At 42.3% G+C, this 21,211-nt stretch overlaps 1 protein-coding gene across 5 annotated transcripts in view; it reads right to left on the bottom strand.

The window, feature by feature from the left end:
• MGAT4A (alpha-1,3-mannosyl-glycoprotein 4-beta-N-acetylglucosaminyltransferase A) overlaps nucleotides 1-21,211 on the bottom strand; it is a 132,219-nt gene that overhangs the window by 9,238 nt on the left and 101,770 nt on the right. For 3 of the 5 annotated variants that reach the window (XR_002731478.2, XR_002731477.1, XM_023211424.1), the window contains exons 10-14: nucleotides 18,882-18,989; nucleotides 18,569-18,762; nucleotides 14,722-14,800; nucleotides 12,802-12,868; nucleotides 3,082-3,194 (exon numbers count right to left, since the gene is read on the bottom strand). Coding sequence is in view for 2 of the 5 variants with exons in the window: in XM_023211424.1 (XP_023067192.1) it covers nucleotides 3,082-3,194; nucleotides 12,802-12,868; nucleotides 14,722-14,800; nucleotides 18,569-18,762; nucleotides 18,882-18,989 (561 nt within the window). In the remaining 3 variants the exon portion in view is untranslated. Of the gene's footprint in view, nucleotides 1-2,860; nucleotides 2,952-3,081; nucleotides 3,195-12,801; nucleotides 12,869-14,721; nucleotides 14,801-18,568; nucleotides 18,763-18,881; nucleotides 18,990-21,211 lie in introns of those variants that run through there. The other 2 variants (XR_002731479.1, XM_023211425.1) reach the window with 2 other exon arrangements.

Here is a 21,211-nt window from a genome sequence, read left to right as displayed (position 1 = left end):
TGCTGGGGAAAGGATGGCTGCTTCTACTAGTTGAGTGCAGAACTGGGCAGGACGGAGGGAGTAACTAATAGTGAGAGGCCCTGAGCACCCATCACAGGAGAGGGCAGATGAGCAGTATGAGCTGCAGGCTCGCCTCAGGAACCTGAAATCTAGTGAGAGAGACAACACACACCATACACACAAACTTATCCACAAACAGTCCAAAACTAGACAGCTAATTGTGTATGCAAGTGTATGGCAACAACAGCAGGGAGAGGGAGTTAAGAAAGAGAAAGCGGGCTGGGCATGGTGGCATACACCTATAATCCCAGCACTTTGGGAGGCTGAAGCAGGAGGATCGCTTGAGACCAGAGGTCGAGGCTGCAGTGAGCTGTGAGAGCACCACTGCACTCCAGCCTGGGCAACAAAGCGAGACCCTGTCTCAAAAATAATACAAAATAATAATTAAAAAAAAAAGAGAGAGAAAGAGGAGGGCAGCTGGAAAAACTGGTCCCACATCCAGATGCTAACTGGCCACCTGCCTTGTGCCTGGCCCACCCTAGGCACTGGTAGATTCATGGGGAGGGAAGTACAAGAAAGTCCAGGAATGATAGGAAAGATTCGACTAAAAGGAGTCTTGGGAGCAAGAATGAGTTTCTTAGGAACAGGTAGGCTGATGCTGGGAGGGGAAACTGCATGAAAACAGGAAAAAGCTAGCCAGGCAGACTGTCTTTAAAGAAGTTGTAACAGATCACACCAGGCGCTGCACTAACTTTCTCCTCCCTAGATTTCCAGAGCATGGACTTTCTTCATGAAACCAGAGTTGGCAACTGAGGAACCAGGGATCCAAGGGGACTCCTAAGCCCACCTGCACAGATTTTTACCTCTGGTTACTCAGTTATTTTTGCGGTCATTTAGTATGCCAAGCTGGTGGCAAAATTTTATGATGAAAGGTTATTCCTGTTTTTGAATGCAATTTGCTTGTGGGCACTGGGCCAAGGAAATTTGAGAAGAAAAAAATTCAAGAAAGTGAAAAGTAAATTTAAAACATCCTAATAAAAAAATTTCAACTGGCCTTTAACTGACATAAAAATCATTTTTGGCAACGTAATTGACTTTTCAAATCAAGAAAAGTAGCTAAAAATTGTAACAACATGGAGTGATGGAAATAATTGTACTGTATCAGTGTTTCCAAACGTTTGCACTTCCTAACACTGCACAGGAAATGAAGCTATTTGATGCTGTTGGTTCAGCACATTGGGTAACTAGATGAAGCTCCTCCAGGATAAAGGCAGCCAGCTGGAGCCTTGCCCCAGCGCTAGGCCCCCGCCGGCGGCCACTCTGAAAGCTCAGCAGAATCCATCTCTGCCCATCTGTAACCAACCTGCAACACACTTGTGGCACCCCAGTGTGTCCAGGAGACTGGCTAGGAACTGATGTTGATCATTCATCTTTTTTTTTTTTTAAATGGAGTCTTGCTCTGTCGCCCGGGCTGGAGTGCAGTGGCGCGATCTCTGCTCACTGCAAGCTCCATCTCCCGGGTTCGCGCCATTCTCCTGCCTCAGCCTCCCGAGTAGCTGGGACTACAGGCGCCCGCCACCTCGCCCAGCTATTTTTTTTTTTTTTTTTTTGTATTTTTAGTAGAGACAGGGTTTCACAATGTTAGCCAGGATGGTCTCCATCTCCTGACCTCGTGATCCACCCACCTCAGCCTCCCAAAGTGCTGGGATTACAGGCGTGAGCCACCACGCCTGGCCGACAATTCATCATTTTTTAAAACTACTTTTATAAAGATCACTGATTGCTGAGACCGGTAATATTCTTTGTTTATAGCAGTAATATCATTTGGAATTGCATGTTTAAGAGTAATAAATACACTCTCCTGGACACGGGACTCACTTATCAGTTCACACTACGATGAAATCATTTTGGAAAATATACTACTACTAATATATTTCGCCAAAAAGCAATATTACAATTTTTCTCTAAAATTATACCAATTATGACTCATACAATAGCAACACCTAGAAAACATTTGTCAGAACTCATAAAATGAGTGCAGATATAAAAGAATCAACAGGAGATAATGCACCTGATTCATGGATTAAAGACAAAGATTAAAAAGGAAAGAAGAGTTTGTCATTTTACATATCAGACTGACTTTCTGTGGCTATACACCATACACAGTATAGTAAAGTAACCCTCAGGAAGGACATTAGTCTTTAAAATCTTGGCTTTAAGGAATGACAAATGTCTTTGAAAATATTTTGTTCAGTCACTGTGATTATAAAAGTACTTCAGTTAAGAAATCCATCTATAATCAATCTTAAATGGCAGTGCATTTGAAAAATGGCATTGATTTGTAATGTTTGCATTTCCAAAGAAAAATATAGAAAGAACTTAAAAAAGCAAGGTAACTGGTTTTCAAAAAAAGTATCGATTCAAAAATCTACTGCACAAAAATATGTACTTCTTAAGTGTTTCTAATAAATTAATTCCATAACATTTTTATGTATATTTATATATTTATATATATAATCCCTGATAATCTATAAAAGAGGGTCTATAATAGTAAAATAAGTGAACCTCAAAAGTACCCCCTTCATAAAATGTATGCAACATTAGTTTTTCTCAAATTTAAGGAATGTAACAATATGTACAACTCTTATGTATTAGTATAATACCAAAATAGTACAAGTCATATTAACAGGCTGTCATAATTGAAAAATGTTTGAGTTAAGCTAAAATCGGAGGACAGCTTAGTTTCAAATGAATACAGTTATTATGGGAGATTCACTTTCCAAGTGGAAATGACAATTGTCTTATCTACAGTAGATTTCACAAGAGGTAGTGTTCAAGTAGAAATAAAAAAAAAAAGATACATGCTTGACTATCTTTAATTAACAAATTCACAGGAAAAAATGTGTTGGTTTCTCAGCAGATGATCAGTTGGTGGCTTTTTTAATATGAATCTGAAATACAAAATCATAAAAGGTATGATAAAGCTGTTAATTCTCAATTCCAAAAAGGCCTTAAATACAAAATAAAAACATAATAAAAATGTAGTTTCTAAGCTGTTTCACTGATTTGATATATGCTTACCTCATTAAGAATGGCCCAAACAGCAGAATTCTGAATAACTGAAAGTCGAAAGGCTGAAATGGGATTGAGACTTGGATCCACCATTCCTTCCGCAACACCATTCTCAAATTTTCCTTCAAAATAAAAATCAATACTTGTTGGATACACTGAGATAAGCAAACATAAAATATCACTGAGTTAAGGCAGGAAAGGAATACAAAATATTTCTAGTCAACGTCTTTTGACAGGGCATGGGTAATTTCTTTCCCCCTTCTTTCTACTTTTGTTCAGCTTTTATATTTTTCATGAAGAAGTGCATATTTAAAAACTTCACAATTTACTTAATTAGGCAGAGCTATACTTTTTCTCACTACAAATTAAAAAACAAAAATATATTTGTTCTTACATCAACAATGTTTTAACCTATAGGTTTTTTGTAAATTGTGATTTACCTAAATCTTACCAAAATATAATCTGTACCATTACGCACTCTGATTGCTTTGAATGTTAAGTCAATAACAAATTTTGATTTGTGAATTAAATATGCACACAGTTGTTCACCTTGAACAGGGACTCAATACAAGTGTATTCTTTCCAAAGGCACATTTAGAAGGAATTAAGGAATAACACCTCCTCTACACAGTTCAATATAAAACTCCATTATAATGACAAGCTAAAATAGGCTCTCCTATAAAAATAAGGACCAAGAACCAGACAAGGTAACGTACTCTGTACCACCTTTCTTTCTATAAGGAATAATATCCATCTTAAAACAAAACCAAAAAATGTTGTCAGAAAAGTGACAAGAAAATGGTTCATCCTGGGCCAAATTCCTTTAAGCCAAGGGTTGGTAAACTTTTTCTATAAAGGACAGTCCTTGTGGGCCAAGAGGAAGTTTGAGATTACTATGTAGGGTAATATATACAGGAAGAGAGAAAACAAATTTTCGCAAATCTGAGGTGGAAATTCAATATATAATGATAACTGAATACAATATATAGTTTTTGGTAATCTAGGTATACCAAGGAGAAGAACATAATTCCTTTCGGGAGTATAACATTTCACTGAATTGAGGTTCAAAGTTAATGTTCCCTATAATCAAAACTGACTGCAAATGTTCCCTTGTTATTGCTGATTTATAATGATATTTTATGTACATCTTTGAAACGTTCTTTCACACAGCCTAGGTGCTGCCTAATACTGGTATCAATCCACAAACACACGATTTTACTGGGGCACATGCATCCCTTGGGAGGCATTTACGGAATTCGATTTGATTTTCCTTTTGGTATATTATTAGCCTTCTGGTGTATTATTACACTGCAGATGAATCATTTCCAATTGAGATTTAGGTGAAGTTCCTCAATTAAATGGATTTTGAGATATGGAAATTTCTCTTTCATTTGTATTGAGGTCCAAAACCACTGCTGGGACTATAGCTGGAGCTTGGAAAGGGCATCTGCTGTAAATTTGTGTGGGATGGAGATCTTGCTTCCTGTTTTTTGACAGCATGAGAAATGTATAAAGAACTTGATGGTACTTCAAGTCCAATGTTAACTGTCATTAAAATGATTTGACTGCAATGTAAGTTTTGCATATAAGCACCATTTTGTCCTGTAATTTTAGGTTGAATTCATTAAGAAACAGTATTAAGTGTGCAGCAAAAACTAATTTTTTTTTTTCTTTGAGATAGAATCTCACTCTGTCACCCAGGCTGGAGTGTGATGGCACAATCTCAGCTTACTGCAACCTCCACTTCCCAGGTTCAAGTGATCCTCCCACCTCAGCCTCCCAAGAAGCTTGGATTACAGGCGTGTGCCACCACACCTGGCTAATTTTTGTATCTTTATTAGCGATGGGGTTTCACCATGCTGGCCAGGCTGGTCTTGGACCTGTGACCTCAAGTGATCCATCTGCCTCGGCCTCCCAAAGTGTTGGGATCACAAGCGTTAGCCACCATGCCCAGTCTAGCAAAAATGAATTTTCAAAGTGATAATAGTTGTTGAGGGAAGTTCTCATTTGGAAAAATTTCAATCTTGGTCCTGAACTCAAAAAAACTGCAGTAAATCTTTACCACTGCTAAGCCACTGAACTGCTGTGTGGCAGGGCAAGTCAGGATATTCAGTTCCTATTTCTGATAAAAATTCACAGCATCTGTGATGGCTAAGTCCATGTGAGTGAATAAGGTTCACTGTTGACACTTTGGTTCAATGACATATGACACATTCACATCTTTTCTGCAAAGTACCTGGCTGATGAATACTAAAATAAATAACCATAGGCTTTAAATACCTTACATTTTCTCAAGCTTTATAAATTAATGCAACTAAGCCATCTTCTCCATATATATATATTTACCATCATTTGTTGTAGCACATCTTAGCAGATTCTACTTCAGGTTTTACTGAATTTGTGTTTTCTCAGCCTGTGTGAAAATACTCTTCTCTGTAGTTGTTCCAAACTGACTATTTACAGGGGCCAACTCTTCAGTCTCTTCAACCTTGGCACTGATTCCAAGTAACAATTGAGCAGTACCAGTGACAACTCCATCAACTCCTCAGGAGCCAAGAAAAACACTCAAAATAATCTGCTTTGCTTTTTGTCTACTGATATTGCTCCCAATGTCCTTAAGTCTTCAAGCAATTGTTATTGCTGAAAGCCTCCTATCCTTAAGTAAGTTTACTTTCTCAGCTGCTGCTACTAAACATGATTTAATTAACTCATGATTGGTAAGTAGTTTTTCTAGCTTAGCTAAAAAATGAGCCACTTGAAATATCACTTTGGGAACAGCCTCATTTGTATTTTTAGTGAAGAAATTCTGCTGTGATGCGATATTCCATTCTAAACTTTCTAACTTTTCTGACCACTGCTTTCCTGTGAGTTGGGAATATCGTTGTATTTAGCCTAATAACATACAGCTCTCATGTAACTGCACAATAACTACAATGACTTGCCAACAATTTTGTAAAATAACCCCACATTCCACTGTGTTAAAAGCCACAATGCTCAAAATCTACTTTTCTTGCTTTGAGGATGGATAAGTACTTGTAATTTTTTTAAGTCACAGTGCCATGATATGTGTGGCTCTCAAAATACTGTCCAATTATAAATGCATCATTGTGATTTGCAGTACTCTAAGCAGCAGTGAGAAGCCAGGAGAGCATGACCTCGATCTCTACTACACCTACTCACTCATCTCTGCTGTTGGAGAGCAGAAGCACACACACACTATATTAGAAAATGAGCATGGCTGTCTTCCAGAAAAACTTTACGGACACAGAAATTTGAATTTTGTATAATTTTCACATATCACAATGTATTCTTTTTACTTTTTTAACCATTAAAAAATAAAAAAAGAAAAAGACTTAAAAAATGTTTTTAGATCACAGAGTATTCAAAAACAGGTGGAGGGCCAGATGTGCCCCATGGGCCGTAGTTTGCTGATCGCATGCTGTCACATTATGCAATCCACCATCCAGTCTCACAGCAGAGTAATTAGATTAATGATAAGATAAGGTACATTCAGATTGAAAAACCACGGCAGAGCAGGCTTGTACTAATTTATATTGTAAATGTTGAACCTATGAGCTTCCAAAGTAATGCTTTCATCAAAAAATCATTAATAAATTTATTTCATAGAAGTTTGTCCATACTTGGTGCTGGACTGGGGTAGCAGGTAGGTGCTACCAAAAATTATTATTGAATATTGAATTGGACAGGGGATTCAGAGCTTAAAAATATTGCAAAACTTGGAACATTTTAACCAATGCGACACTGAATACTGTCACCTGATGAGTTCATTTAATTAGAAAAATGATTACCAAATGATTACCAAATGATAACTAGCTTCATCAAAACACTCTGACCCAGCAATCTGTCGTCTCCCATGTATAAGAACAGTATATACACTGCAGTAAAAGATTGCAAACAACCTAGGTATCCATCACTAGGAGTCTGGCCAAATAAATTACAATATGCTGATACAAGGGAATTCTAGGCAGCCAATTAAATGACTGAAGAAAAAATAAAAAGAATAAGCCAGGCACAGTTGCTTACACCTGTAATCCCGGCACTTTGGGAGGCTGAGGCAGGTGGATTATCTGAGGTCAGGAGTTCGAGACCAGCCTGGCCAACACGGTGAAACCCCGTCCCTACTAAAAATACAAAAATTAAGCCAGGCATGGTGGCTTGCACCTGTAATCCCAGCTACTCAGGAGGCTGAGGTGGAGAGAAATGCTTGAACTCGGGAGGCAGAGGATGCAGTCAGCCAAGATTGTGCCACTGCACTCCATCCTGGGCGACAGAGCAAGACTCCATCTCTAAATAAATAAATAAATAATGAAGAAACATTTGAAGATAATGCAGTTGAAGATTTGCTTCTCTTCCTAAGTCTATATTGTAGAGAAACTCTCATACATGTGCATAAGTGTTCAAAGCAGCCGTGTTTATTACAGCAAAAACATGGACACAAACTTTATGACCACACAGAGAACAGATTGTGCTATCCACAGAATCCATCCATACAGGAGTGAAAAAGAATGAGTCGTAAACCCACACACCCACATGGATGAATCTCACAATTGTGAGGGGGAAGAAACCAAATTGTAGACTACAGAAAGATATTTATATCGAATGTGAAAACAGGCAAAATCCCACTGTGCATTGCTTAGGAATATATTCCACATGTAGCAAAAATGGAAATGGTAACCATAAAATTCAGGTATTGAAGGAGAAGAGAAGCTATTAGGGTATAGCTTTGGGTAGAAGGAGAAGAGAAGCTATGAGGGAAGGACAGCTGAACTGGCCCATCTTAAGCTGGAGGGTGGATGCAGGTACTCAGCATATTATCACTATTAAAACATTTGAAGTTCATGTTCCATATTTCACAGGCATTTTGTTCCATGAAAAAAAGAGATGTAAAAGTGGGTTATAGGGCATATCATTTGTGTGTGATGATGTGTTGTTCTTAGAGAACATATCCAGATACTGTTATATATGCAAAGAATACTCCGGAAGGGACACAAATCATTACAGGAACTGCCTCTCAGAAGCGCTGGTTAGGACAGGGAAGAAAAGGGAAGAAGACTCAAGACTACCGTTTTAAATTTGTATTTGGTACCGTGTGTGTGTAATGACTTTTCAAATGACAAATTTAGCCTTTGTCCTTAACCCAGTGGTCTGGAAGGTAAGTACCAAAAGACAGGAAAGAGGAGAAAAAGTGAAGGAAATGACCAGAATGACTGGAACCCCACACTCCTGGCACTGATAGGGACGGCCAAGGCTACATTCGTGGCTCCCCTCCGCCTGCCATGCCTGACCAGTGGCCCTTTCCTTCTCCCACTGGGTCTCTGCAGAAGGTTCTTCTGCCGTCTCACAGCTTTAACCCACTGAAATAGAACTAGTATTTCTTCCGCGAGACCATTCTTAGCTATCACGTTGTTCTCTTCTAACCCCCACCCCATCAACCCTCGGCTCTCCGCTGATGGCCAGCTGATGGTCTACTGTTCTTGCCAATGCCTTCACGCCTAGGTTGCTACCCAGTCTGATCCAATTTAAATTCAAGCCCCTCTCCAGGGCCAGTCTTGGCCATAGGGAAGTGGAGCAGGGAAGTGCTGGGTAGAGAAGGGCATGAGCCCTGGCTGGAGCTCCACCCTCGGGCCTGTACCCACCGACCTAGGTGAGGACAGGTATTTGTCTGCCTGCCCAAATGTTGCATTTCCCAAGACCATCCTGGCCTGCCACGCCCCTATATGTGCCTACAAAAGCCCCGAGACCCTAGCAGGCAGGCACACAAGCGGCTGGACATAGAGGGGAAGGGAGCACACGGGCAAAAGAGCACACCCGTGGATGCTGTCGGGCCATCAACAGGCGGAATGACGCAGAATGTGGCCGGGGCAGTGGGAGGAGAGCCTAGGCCACTGAGCAGCCCGACTCCAGGGCAAAACGGTCTCCCTTCTGGCTCCCCCATCTGCCGAGCACTACTTCCACTCGACAAAACCTGGCACTCCTTCTCCAAGCCCACGCGTGATCCAATTCTTCAGGTACACCAAGGCAAGAAACCCCGGGATACAGAAAGCCTCTGTCCTTGTGATAAGGCAGAGGGTCTAATGGCCGGGTACGGTCGGTCACGCCTGTAATCCCAGCACTTTGGGAGGCCGAGGCAGGTGGATCACGAGGTCAGGAGCTGGAGACGAGCCTGGCCAGCATGGTGAAACCCCATCTCTACCAAAAATTCAAAAAATTAGCCAGGGGTGGTGGCACGTGCCTGTAATCCCAGCTACTGGAGAGGCTGAAGCAGGAGAATCGCTTGAACCCAAGAGGTAGAGGTTGCAGTGAGCCGAGATTGCGCTACTTCACTCCAGCCTGGGCAGCAGAGCCAGACTCTCTCTCAAAAAAAAAAAAAAAAAAAAAGGCAGGGGGTCTCCATTGAGCTAAAAAACACAAGCTACCTATGGACAGCTAAACTAAAAAAGCACCCTGTAACACGCACACACTGGGGCCTCGGAGCTGTAAACATTTAGCCCTAGACACTGCCATGGGGTCAGAGCCCCACAGCGGCCCTTCTGCATGCTCCCCTAGGGGTTCGAGCAGCAGGGTACCAAAGAAACAAGCCACACCCCCAGACATGCCCTGAAAGGTGGATGAGCAGCAGGGTACGAAAGAAACAAGCCACACCCCCAGACACGCCCTGAAAGGTGGATGAGCAGCAGGGTACGAAAGAAGCAAACCACACCCCCAGACACGCCCTGAAAGGCGGATAAGCAGCAGGGTACCGAAGAAACAAGCCACACCCCCAGACACGCCCTGAAAGGCGGATGAGCAGCAGGGTACTAAAGAAGCCACACCTCCCAGACACGCCCTGAAAGGTGGATGAGGGAACTTTTCCTGTTTCAACAGCAGCTTGTTTGCACTCCAAGAAGGCTCTTACTAGCATCTCTTTCCCTAGTTCTCCCTGTTAAACCTTCCACTGGGATCAGATTTCCTCTCTGTAGCTACTATCTCTAATTGCTTAACTGTAGCTACCATCTCTAATTGCTTAACACTAAAATTTCCAGTGTATTCCGCAGCACCCTTAGGCTTGAACTGCCCTACATTCTGGTTCAAGTAAGTCATCCCCTCTTTAGGGAGAACTACAGAGCTCTCCGTTCTTCTGACCTGCCTCTCCATTGGGCGGAATCTCTGCACCACTGCTCTGGGTCCTTGGCAAGGACAGCAGCCCCTGCTCTTGGAGTGACACCTTGCTTTAGGATCAGAGCACTGGTCGTGGCAGTAGCCCTTGGTTTTTGTCTTGTTTTGTTTTGTTTGAGACAGAGTCGCCCAGGCTGGAATGCAATGGTGCAATCTTGGCTCACTGCAACCTCCACCTCCTGGGTTGGGTTCAAGCGATTCTCCAGCCTCAGCCTACCAAGTAGCTGGAACTAGAGGCATGCACCACCACACCTGGCTAATTTTTGTATTTTTACTACAGATACTTTTCACCATGTTGGCCAGGCTGGTCTCAAACTCTTGAACTGGTGATCCGCCTACCTCGGCCTTCCAAAGTACTGAGATTATAGGCGTGAACCACTGTGCCCAGCCAAGTCCTTGTTTTTCTTGGCTGGTTTCTGCTGCTGGACTAGGGCAGCGAGCTGGGGCATCGGTGCTCAGGGCCAAGTATTCTCACCCTGCTGTGCCTGGGGCAGACTTCTGCCCAGATTCATCAGCTGCTCTTGTCTGGAACAGAGCTTCTGCACCAGAATTGGGGGTAAGGACAGATGCTGGCAGCCTGATCTACCTGGGGAGATGCCACAGCCCTAGACTAGAAGCTGGCAGGAGAGTCCAGGTACAGTCCAGGCTATACCTGCACAGCGCAGAGCTTCTGTCTCCCTGAGCTGGGGTGGTGTGGGTGATGAGGCTGGTCCTGGTTCCCTCCCCGAGATCTGGGAGATTCTCATGAATAAATGTTCCTCCATTTGCTGCAAGCCCTTAGGACAATCTTCACAGATTTAAAACAGTTTTTTAAAAAAATTTTCACCAGTTATAACTGTTTTGCTACCGAGAGGGTCAAGGAAGCTCCTCACACACAATTCCATTAACAAAGACTTCTAAAGGAAGCAGAATTTTCTACATTCAGTTGAAAAAAGATCAGCTGCTCTTTAGTTCTGTTCTGTTTCATGACACAAGGTCCTAGGCTGATGATCCAGAAGTTCTCTTCTCGTTCTAAGAACATGAGTTGATATTTTAGATGGTCATTTTCTTCAAATTACTATAGAGATATTTAATATAGATGTCTCTATTTCCTATGCTACTTTCGTAATCTAGAACACACCATTCTCAGAAATTTAGTAAGTGACAGGTAATGGGGTAATAAATGTCTTGGATACTCAGCTGATTTTGTGTATATTTCTAGAGATGGGCTAAGATACAGCCCAAATATAAAAATCATTCATCCACCAAAACTATAAAGATAGTAGCCAGGGTTATAGTGCAAGCCTCTTAGCAATGGCTGAATGACACCTACCAAAGATAGAACCGCTCTAGAAAGGGCTTAAAAATGTTATCTATCCTATAGACCTACAATATCAATTTACCAATATTCACTCTTGCCTAATACTAAGAGAGGCATTCACATTTGTTTTAAGCAAAAGGAAATGTACAGTTATTTATTGAGTCTGTGTCTACCAAGTGACAGGCCCTGTTAACTACAGGACATGCAGGAGAGACACAGCCCCTCCCTCTCCGGGGGGAGCACACAGGACGGAGCTATGGAACGACACAATCACACAGCAAAGGCGCACACGCAGGGTCTGAAGAGCAGGGAAGAGGGGCCACTAAATGGGCAGATTAAAGGTGAAAAAGCATTTATTAGAAGGAAAAGTAATTGACCAAACATTTCAGGCAGAGAAAATGGCTAGAGATGTGGCTGCCCGGAGAGTGTGGGGCCTTCATCAGAGGAACAACAGTCTCAGGGCTGGAGAGAACGAGCGAGAGAAAGTCACAGACGTGAAGGTGGGTGGGAGCTAAGGGATCGGATAACGAAAAGGTCTCAGGATGCTAGTTACATTTTAGAAAAGTAACTGCAGTGGCTCTAGAAAGCCACAGGAAAGCCACAGCAAGACGCAGTCCCTCCCCTGGCTCTGAATCTGCACAGGGCAGACTGCCCCTCACAGACAGGGTGACTCAAGGCTTTCAGATGAAAAAGTGACAGATTTGTGCTAATGGATAGTAAGAAGAGGGCGGTCTTCAGGGTGACCCCCAAGGTTAGGCTTAGGCGACCAGATGGATAGGGACAGCAAAAACTGGTGACCAATAAAGAAATGTGGGTGTTACAGACGCTCGTGGTAGGTGGCTACGTGGCCGCCAGGTATAAGGCTATGTCAGCGGACATCTCAACACAGATGTGATGCTGGAGAGGGGGAAGGGGCCCGAAGCACAGATTCTGGCCTGTCAATGTGAGCTGAGACCGGAGAGCAGCTAAGCCCGTCCAGCAGGAGGCAGTGCAGGCAGACTCTCTATCAGGAAGCATCGAGCACGGCAGATGGAGCGGAAGGAGGGAGAAAGACCAATGAGTGAACCAATCTGTGATATGAAATCCTATTTGGGTCAAATAATAAAAGCAAGTACTACAACACAGCACGCATAAAACCCTGGAGGACACTGGTAATTGTAATCCTCAAGTTCCTTAACATCTGAAAAGAACTTAAAAGTATTTTAGGAGTAAGTCCACAAAAATAAAAGCCATTTTACTAAAGTAGATATTACCTATTCTGAAATAGCCATCTTCCAATCGTTTGTCTTTGGTTTCTTTGCTTATTTCCAAACCTTCACTCTAAAATAAAACAAAAGCATTAATTTCAAAAATAATTCTTTCTATTTAACCTAAGTTATCGATATATCTTAATATAGATGAAGTGGCATTTGTAACACAGCTATCCCTAAAAAGAGAAATATCATCTCAGTCTTGAACTTATTATTTATTTATTTATTTATTTTTTTTTTGAGACGGAGTCTCGCTCTGTCGCCCAGGCTGGAGTGCAGTGGCCGGATCTCAGCTCACTGCAAGCTCCGCTTCCTGGGTTTACGCCATTCTCCTGCCTCAGCCTCCTGAGTAGCTGGGACTACAGGCACCCGCCACCTCGCCCGGATAATTTTTTTAATTTTTTTTAGTAGAGATGGAGTTTCACCGTGTTAGCCAGGATGGTCTCGATCTCCTGACCTCGTGATCCGCCCGTCTCGGCCTCCCAAAGTGCTGGGATTACAGGCTTGAGCCACCGCGCCCAGCCGAACTTTAAAAAACATATTATATTAATAATAAAAGGTGTTTTCTTAAGCCATCATTTGAATCTGTATATAATATATTGGTGGTTGGAAATGAAACATTACATCAATTAAATAGAACAGTATTTTCTTTTCTTTTTTTTTTTTTTTTTTTTTGAGGATGGAGTCTGGCTCTGCCTCCCAGGCTGGAGTGCAGTGGCGGATCTCAGCTCACTGCAAGCTCCGCCTCCCGGGTTTACACCATTCTCCTGCCTCAGCCTCCGGAGTAGCTGGGACTACAGGCGCCCGCCACCTCGCCCGGCTAGTTTTTTGTATTTTTAGTAGAGACGGGGTTTCACCGTGTTAGTCAGGATGGTCTCGATCTCCTGACCTCGTGATCCGCCCATCTCGGCCTCCCAAAGTGCTGGGATTACAGGCTCGAGCCACCGCGCCCGGCCTAGAACAGTATTTTCTATTAAAACTATAGAAGAACTGTGTAGTTAACTTGAAAGAAATCTAAGGATTCCATAGAGACCAATAAATTAAATTGTGTATTAATAAACAGGTATTAAAAATACATAGAATTTGGGACTCAAAATACAAACAGCAAGTAAACACTAAAGAAAACAATGATTCAGGCCAGGCGCAGTGGCTCACGCCTGTAATCCCAGCACTTTAGGAGGTCGAGACAGGTGGATCACAAGGTCAGGAGATCGAGACCATCCTGGCCAACATGGTGAAACCCAATCTCTACTAAAAATGCAAAAATTAGCTGGGTGTAGTGGCACGTGCCTGTAGTCCCAGCTACTTGGGAGGCTGAGGCAGGAGAATCACTTGAACCTGGGAGGCGGAGGTTGCAGTGAGCCAATATTACACCACCGTACTCCAGCCTGGCGACAGAGTGAGACTCTATCTAAGAAAAAAACAAAACAAAAAAACAAACAAAACGATTCATTTCTTTTCCTAGTAGAAACGTTCATATTATTTACAACCTCCACCTCCCAGGTTCAAGTGATTCTCATGCCTCAGCCTCCCGAGTAGCTGGGACTACAGGCGACTGCCACGATGCCTGCCTAAGTTTTGTATTTTTAGCAGAGATAGGTTTTGCCATGCTGGCCAGATTGGTTTTGAACTCTTGACCTCAAGTGATCCACCCGTCTCAGCCTCCCAAAGTGCTGGGATTACAGACGTGAGCCACTAGGTCGGCCTGTTATTTTCCAAGATAAAATGAAGGCTCTTTCTACAAATGGGTCAAATGCACTCATCAAATATAAAAGTGCTTCATATTTCAAAAAAATTAGTATTATTCACCACTGAGTCCTGCAAATCATGAGAATTTTCTTTCCCCTTAAAAACAAGAAAAGCGTCAAGCTAAGTCCACTAGTATAGTTGTTAGGGAAAGGTAAGAGGAAAACGCAGTCGTACCTTAAAAGGCAAAACTTCCACAGTTGTGTTTAGCAGAATGTCTCCAGGATGTTCTTGGTTGCCGCTATGGAACAAATAACTGAAAATACAAACATCCAGAAAAAAACACAAGTCGGGCTAGATTTTACAAAGATTCAAGAAAATGAGCTTACCTTAGAGTCAATTTTTCTGGACAAGACTCTAACCAAGCAAAGTTGACAATGATAGAGCTTGTAGTCACTGCAGAGTATGTGTTCTGAAAGGTTGTAGGGAACTTAAAGACTTAAGAGCATGACCCCTAGTTCATTCCTTCTGTCAGAAACAATTATGTTTGCTGCTTGACCTAATTATGTACCTAGACATTTTCAAAAAGGATGACAGTTTTATGTCATTGTCTATAATGCTTTAAATATTTAAACCTCTTCCCAGGAAGAGTCAAAATTATAACATCTATGTAATACTGTTGTATCTTGTATCAGAAAACAACTTCACTAGGACAACCGGTAGTCATGACATGTCCAAAGACCAGTTCTAGGCTGGGCGTGGTGACTCACACCTGTAATCCCAGCACTTTGGGAGGCCGAGGCAGGAGGATCACTTGAGGCCAGGGGTTCAAGATCAGCCTGGGCAACATAGTGAGACCTCGTCACTACAAAAAAAAAAAAAAAAAATTAGCCAGGCATGGTGGTATATACCTGCAATCCCAGCTACTCAGGAAGCTAAGGTGAGAGGATTGCTTGAGCTTAGCCCGGAAGGTCTAGGCTACTGTGAGCCATGACTGTGCCACTGCACTCCAGCCTAGGTAACAGAGCAAGAACTCATCTCTAAATAATAATAATAATAGTAATAAATAATAATAATAAAAGAAACAAAGACTAGTTCTATCCAATACAAATAACTTTAAGTATACGAAAAGTAAATTAACCTCTTAAAATATCTGAATATCAATATTAAAACATTTGAAGAATGACTAATTATCGATACATGGTGACAGATCTAAAATACTCTGTGGGTATGAGTATAATACTGTTTTGATACTCTGAAAACAAACTAGTAAGTATGCGTACATGTCAGTGTGTGGGGAAGGGCGGAAACTAGGTAAGACATGCAAAGTATGTCGGAATCTAATCCTAAATTTAGTTCAGTTGCATGGTTAAAAGTTTAGGCTTAGGAGTCAGAAAGACCTGGTTCCAAATCCCGGGTCTCTCACTTACTAGAATTTTCACCTTTCACGAGTTTTCTCAGCTTTCTGCACCTGAGTGTCTTCTGTCATGCAGATATTCCCTTCTACCTCAGATGACTGCTCCAATCAGTTCAGGAGAACTGACAGAAAGTCCCCTGCACATTCAAAGTGCTCAGCCAGTCACAGTGTGGTCACGATACAGTTACAGCCGCGGGAGGGGAGATGTGGCTGTAAAAGGGTAACGTGGGAATTCTTGGGGTGATAGAAACGGTCGTTATCTTGATATGGGGTGTCAAAACTACGGTCTGCAAGATGCTACCCTTGGGCAAGTGGGGTGATAGGTACACAGGACGTCTCAGTTTTACTTCTTACAGCTGCATGTGAATCTATACTTTCTCAAAAGTCAAAGACTAAGAAAAAGAAATTGATTGTTGGCCGGGCATGGTGGCTCACGCCTGTAATCCCAGCACTTTGGGAGACCGAGGTGGGCAGATCACCTGAGGTCGGGAGTTCAAGACCAGCCTGACCAACATGGGGAAACCCCATCTCTACTAAAAAAAAAAAAAAAAAGAAAGAAAGAAAAAGAAATTGATTGTTGAGGGAAAAAGCACACAAAATAAATGTATCAACTCAAATGAAATTGTCCCTGTTATCTCACCTCTATTAACAGTTTAATAGATATTTTACAGATTTGTTCTATGTACATAATATATGTAAAATATTGCTTTCATTATTTCAAAAAATCCTTCTATAATCTATAATTCTATACTCTCTATACAGAATGCTATATATTCTAGAATCCTATACACATAGAATGCTATAATCTATAAAATGATAACGATCTTCTATAAAGTTATAAAAGTTGCTTTTTACCCCACTTAGTGCATATCTAAAAAAGTTTCCATGCCAATACATATTAATCTATGTCATTATTTTTGATGACTGTTTACAGCATTCCACTGTGTGGCAATATCATTTTATTTAACCAAACACATACTAACGGACATCTATGTTGTTTCTAATTCCATGCTGGCTCTCTCAGTGGTAAACAGTATCTCAAAGTGTAGAATATTATTAATAGTATAAAAATGAACTTTAACAGCAAAACAAATAAATGCTCATGCAAGTGCTAAATATCATTCAAAACTATTTCTGTATGTTCTTCCAGTGGTATTCCCATCGCTTAAAACATTTTTACAACTTGAATTCCTCTTTGGAATCAGTTGAGAGTAACAAAAGAAGATTATTAACATCATATCACAGCTCTAAACTGTTTCTGACCACCTTAAATAGAACTACTGACAATAACTTCTGGTGGGTTCTAGAAATCAAATTGGCCCTCCCATCGGGACACATAGAATGAAACACCACCGAGTGGGGAACTATGTTCTTTTAAATATGCCACGGCCAATCTGGGGAACACAACCAAACCTGAAGAAGGACTGAAGAAATCATGACTATTAAATTAAAAATAGGCCAGATGCAGTGGCTCACGCCTGTAATCCCAACACTTTGGGAGGCCGACATGGGTGGATCACCTGAGGTCAGTAGTTTGAGACCAGCCTGGCCAACATGGTGAAACCCCGTCTCCACTAAAAATACAAAAAAATTAGCCAGGTGTGGCAGGCACCTATAATCCCAGTTACTTGGGAGGCTGAGGCAGGAGAATCTCTTGAACCTGGGAGGCAGAGGTTGCAATGAGCTACATCACACCATTGCACTCCAGCCCAGGCAACAGAGCGAGACTCTGTCTCAAAAAAAAAAAAAAAAAAAAAAAGGAAGAAAGAAATTCCTAAATTTTGTAAAATGAATATAAATGCTCAAAAACATAAAATGGCTGTAAATTTCTCCCTGGTGTACCGAAAATAACCTAGCATTTGTAAAACCATTGACTAAGAATACTCATACTCTGTCAAATTTATCATTTCAACCAAATTGCTGGGCTAATCAAGTAGCTCCAGATCAATTTTCTTTTTTCTTTTTTTTTTTTTTTTTTTGAGACGGAGTCTCGCTCTGTCGGTCGCCCGGGCTGGAGTGCAGTGGCTGGACCTCAGCTCACTGCAAGCTCCGCCTCCCGGGTTTACACCATTCTCCTGCTTCAGCCTCCCGAGTAGCTGGGACTACAGGCGCCCGCCACCTCGCCCGGCTAGTTTTTTGTATTTTTTAGTAGAGACGGGGTTTCACGGGGTTAGCCAGGATGGTCTCGATCTCCTGACCTCGTGATCCACCCGTCTCGGCCTCCCAAAGTGCTGGGATTATAGGCTTGAGCCACCGCGCCCGGCCTCAGATCAATTTTCAAGGGACATGCTGTCAAATCTGTCATTTCAACCACATTACTGGGCTAATCAAGTAGGTCCAGATCAATCTTCAAGGGACATGCCAGGATAAAGACATAAACACTAATGTGAGATTTTCGAGAGGTGCGCATAAAAGTATTAAAAAATTATACTAGATGGAAGTCCAGAAATACCAACGAAGTTCACCAAATGTGTCAAATGTCGACGTTACATCTGAACACAACACATTCATTTTATTATGGAGTTGTTTTACATGTAATTTAAAGCCCAACATTTTGGAGCCCGTGTCCCCACATCTGTCATGCACACACACAAAAATCTATTGTAAATCACATTATGAATAAGAGGTCTGAATTGCAAGATCACATACATTTCAATAATCACCAACCTTTCTACATTGACTGGTTTATCAAATTTAAACAAGATGTAGTCTCCAGCTATCGGCGTGATAGCCCAGAAGAAATCCTCTCCCATGTAAGTCTTCTCCAGCGTATGCCCTTGGTAGACCTTCAAGGAAGTAGACACCTCTGCAGGTGGGTTTACATGGATTTTAAGAAGTAACGGTTTCATGTAATCTTTATCCTGGGAGCAAAGACATACATGCTATTAAATAATATACAGATTATTTAAGAAGAAAAACAGTAATTATACCTTAAATAACAAGTCGTATGTTCATGAGAAAATAAAATTAAGTCACCAACCGTGAGTTTTTGGATTTTTCCTGATAGTGATGAGTGCAGACCAACATGTTGGAAAAGGGAGGGTCTGAAGCGAATTCGCAGATTTGCTTTCTGTCTATCACAGTGTTTCTAAATATTAACAAAAAAAATCACGTTAGTGTTGCATAATAAAGTGAAATCTTGCCCTCACCGGGAAAATGAGAAGTCCTTTATTAAAATACTGAACAGAAGGGCCGGGCATGAGTGGGTCATGCCTGGTAATCCCAGCATGTTGAGAGGCCGAGGCAGGTGGATCACCTGAGGTCAGGAGTTTGAGAGCAGCGTGGCCAACATGGTGAAACCCCGTCTCTACTAAAAATACAAAAATCAGCCAAGTGTGCATGCCTATAATTCCAGCTACTCGGGAGGCTGAAGCAGGAGAATCACTTGAACCCAGGAGGCGGAGGCTGCAGTGAGCCGAGATTGTGCCACTGCACTCCAGCCTGGGTGACAGAGTAAAACTCTTGTCACCAAAAAAAAAAAAAAAAAAAAAAATTGAAAAGAAAACAACTTCAAGTCATAAGTACAAGTCATTTTTTTTCTAGTCTTCGAGGCACTAATAGATTTGCTACTTACTTGATAGACAGTCATGATCCAGAAATTTAAAATAAGCATAGTTAAGGGAAGAACGAAGGGTCTAATTTCAACCATCCTTCAACACATGTCAATAAAGATTTGACTTTTAACATTAAAATGCACAGACTATAGACTCGGGGGTTGGTTCAAATATACAAAATATTTTTTATTGAACAATATAATGAAGAATTTACAAACTGGCCGGGCGCGGTGGCTGAAGCCTGTAATCCCAGCACTTTGGGAGGCTGAGACGGGCGGATCACAAGGTCAGGAGATCAAGACCATCCTGGCTAACATGGTGAAACCCCGTCTCTACTAAAAAAAAAAAAAAAATTTACAAAAAACTAGCCGGGCGAGGTGGCGGGCGCCTGTGGTCCCAGCTACTCGGGAGGCTGAGGCAGGAGAATGGCGTGAACCCGGGAGGCGGAGCTTGCAGTGAGCTGAGATCCGGCCACTGCACTCCAGCCTGGGCGACAGAGCGAGGCTCCGTCTCAAAAAAAAAAAAAAAAAAGAATTTGCAAATTATAAATGGCACATTTTGTTGCATGAAAGCAACTTGAAAATGTGAGGCACTCATTTGCCTAGAAGCAAGTAAATGATACGAAAAATTCCACAGACAAGCTCTGTCAACACAGGGAGGCACACCTACGTTTTAACCGACAGTGCCCCGTGGTCTAGACACTCCATCTCCACCTGTCCTCACGCGTGGGCCTGTGTGTGGGGACTGTGCAGCACCGAGGGCCCCCTGTCCTCACGCGTGGGCCTGTGTGTGGGGGCTGTGCAGCACCGAGGGCCCCCTGTCCTCACGCGTGGGCTTGTGTGTGGGGGCTGTGCAGCACCGAGGACACCCTGTCCTCATGCGTGGGCCTGTGTGTGAGGGCTGTGCAGCACCGAGGGCCCCCTGTCCTCATGCGTGGGCCTGTGTGTGGGGGCTGTGCAGCACCAAGGGCCCCCTTGACAGATATTTTTAGACTTTTCATTTTTAATAACTTATATAAGTTTGGGGCCCAAAAAATCAAAAAACACATATTTATAAGAAATTTACACTTGGCTGGGCACGGTGGCTCATGCCTGTAATCCCAGCACTTCCGGAGGCCAACGTGGATGGATCATCTGAGGTCAGGAGTTTGAGACCAGTCTGGCCAACGTGGTGAAACCCCATCTCTACTAAAAATACAAAAATTAGCAGCCGGGCCTGGTGGCTCACATCTGTAATCCTAGCACTTTGGGAGGCTGAGGCGGGGGCGATCATGAGGTCAGGAGATCGAGACCATCCTGGCCAACATGGTGAAACCTGGTCTCTACCAAAAATATAAAAATTGGCCAGGCATGGTGGCGTGTGCCTGTAGTCCCTGCTGCTTGGGAGGCTGAGAAGCAGGAGAATCGCTTGAACCTGGGGGGCCGAGGATGCAGTGAGCCGAGATTGCTCAATTGCACTCCAGTCTGGGTGACAAGAGTGAAACGCTGTCTCAAAAAAAAAGAAAAAAAAAAAAAAAAAAAGAAATTTACACTTTAGAAAACTTCTAATAATATACTGGGTGCTAAAATGCCTATTTCTCAAGAGGTTTCACTTCACTGGCATTATTACTGTCACTATGATACAGGTGAAATAGTGTATTTTCTTTGCACAAATACTCAAGTAGAAGGAAAACGAAAGAGAGGAAGAGTCACAGGGAAGGGCAAAGGGCAGGAGAGGAGCGCGAGGGTGAGGAGACAGCGAAACCACCAAGGCAGTG

The sequence above is a fragment of the Piliocolobus tephrosceles genome, chromosome 15 (genome assembly GCF_002776525.5).
Source record: "Piliocolobus tephrosceles isolate RC106 chromosome 15, ASM277652v3, whole genome shotgun sequence".
Classification (NCBI taxonomy): domain Eukaryota; kingdom Metazoa; phylum Chordata; class Mammalia; order Primates; family Cercopithecidae; genus Piliocolobus; species Piliocolobus tephrosceles.
The sequence above is the reverse complement of the archived record's forward strand: the minus strand, read 5'-3'. Positions and strand labels throughout refer to the sequence as shown.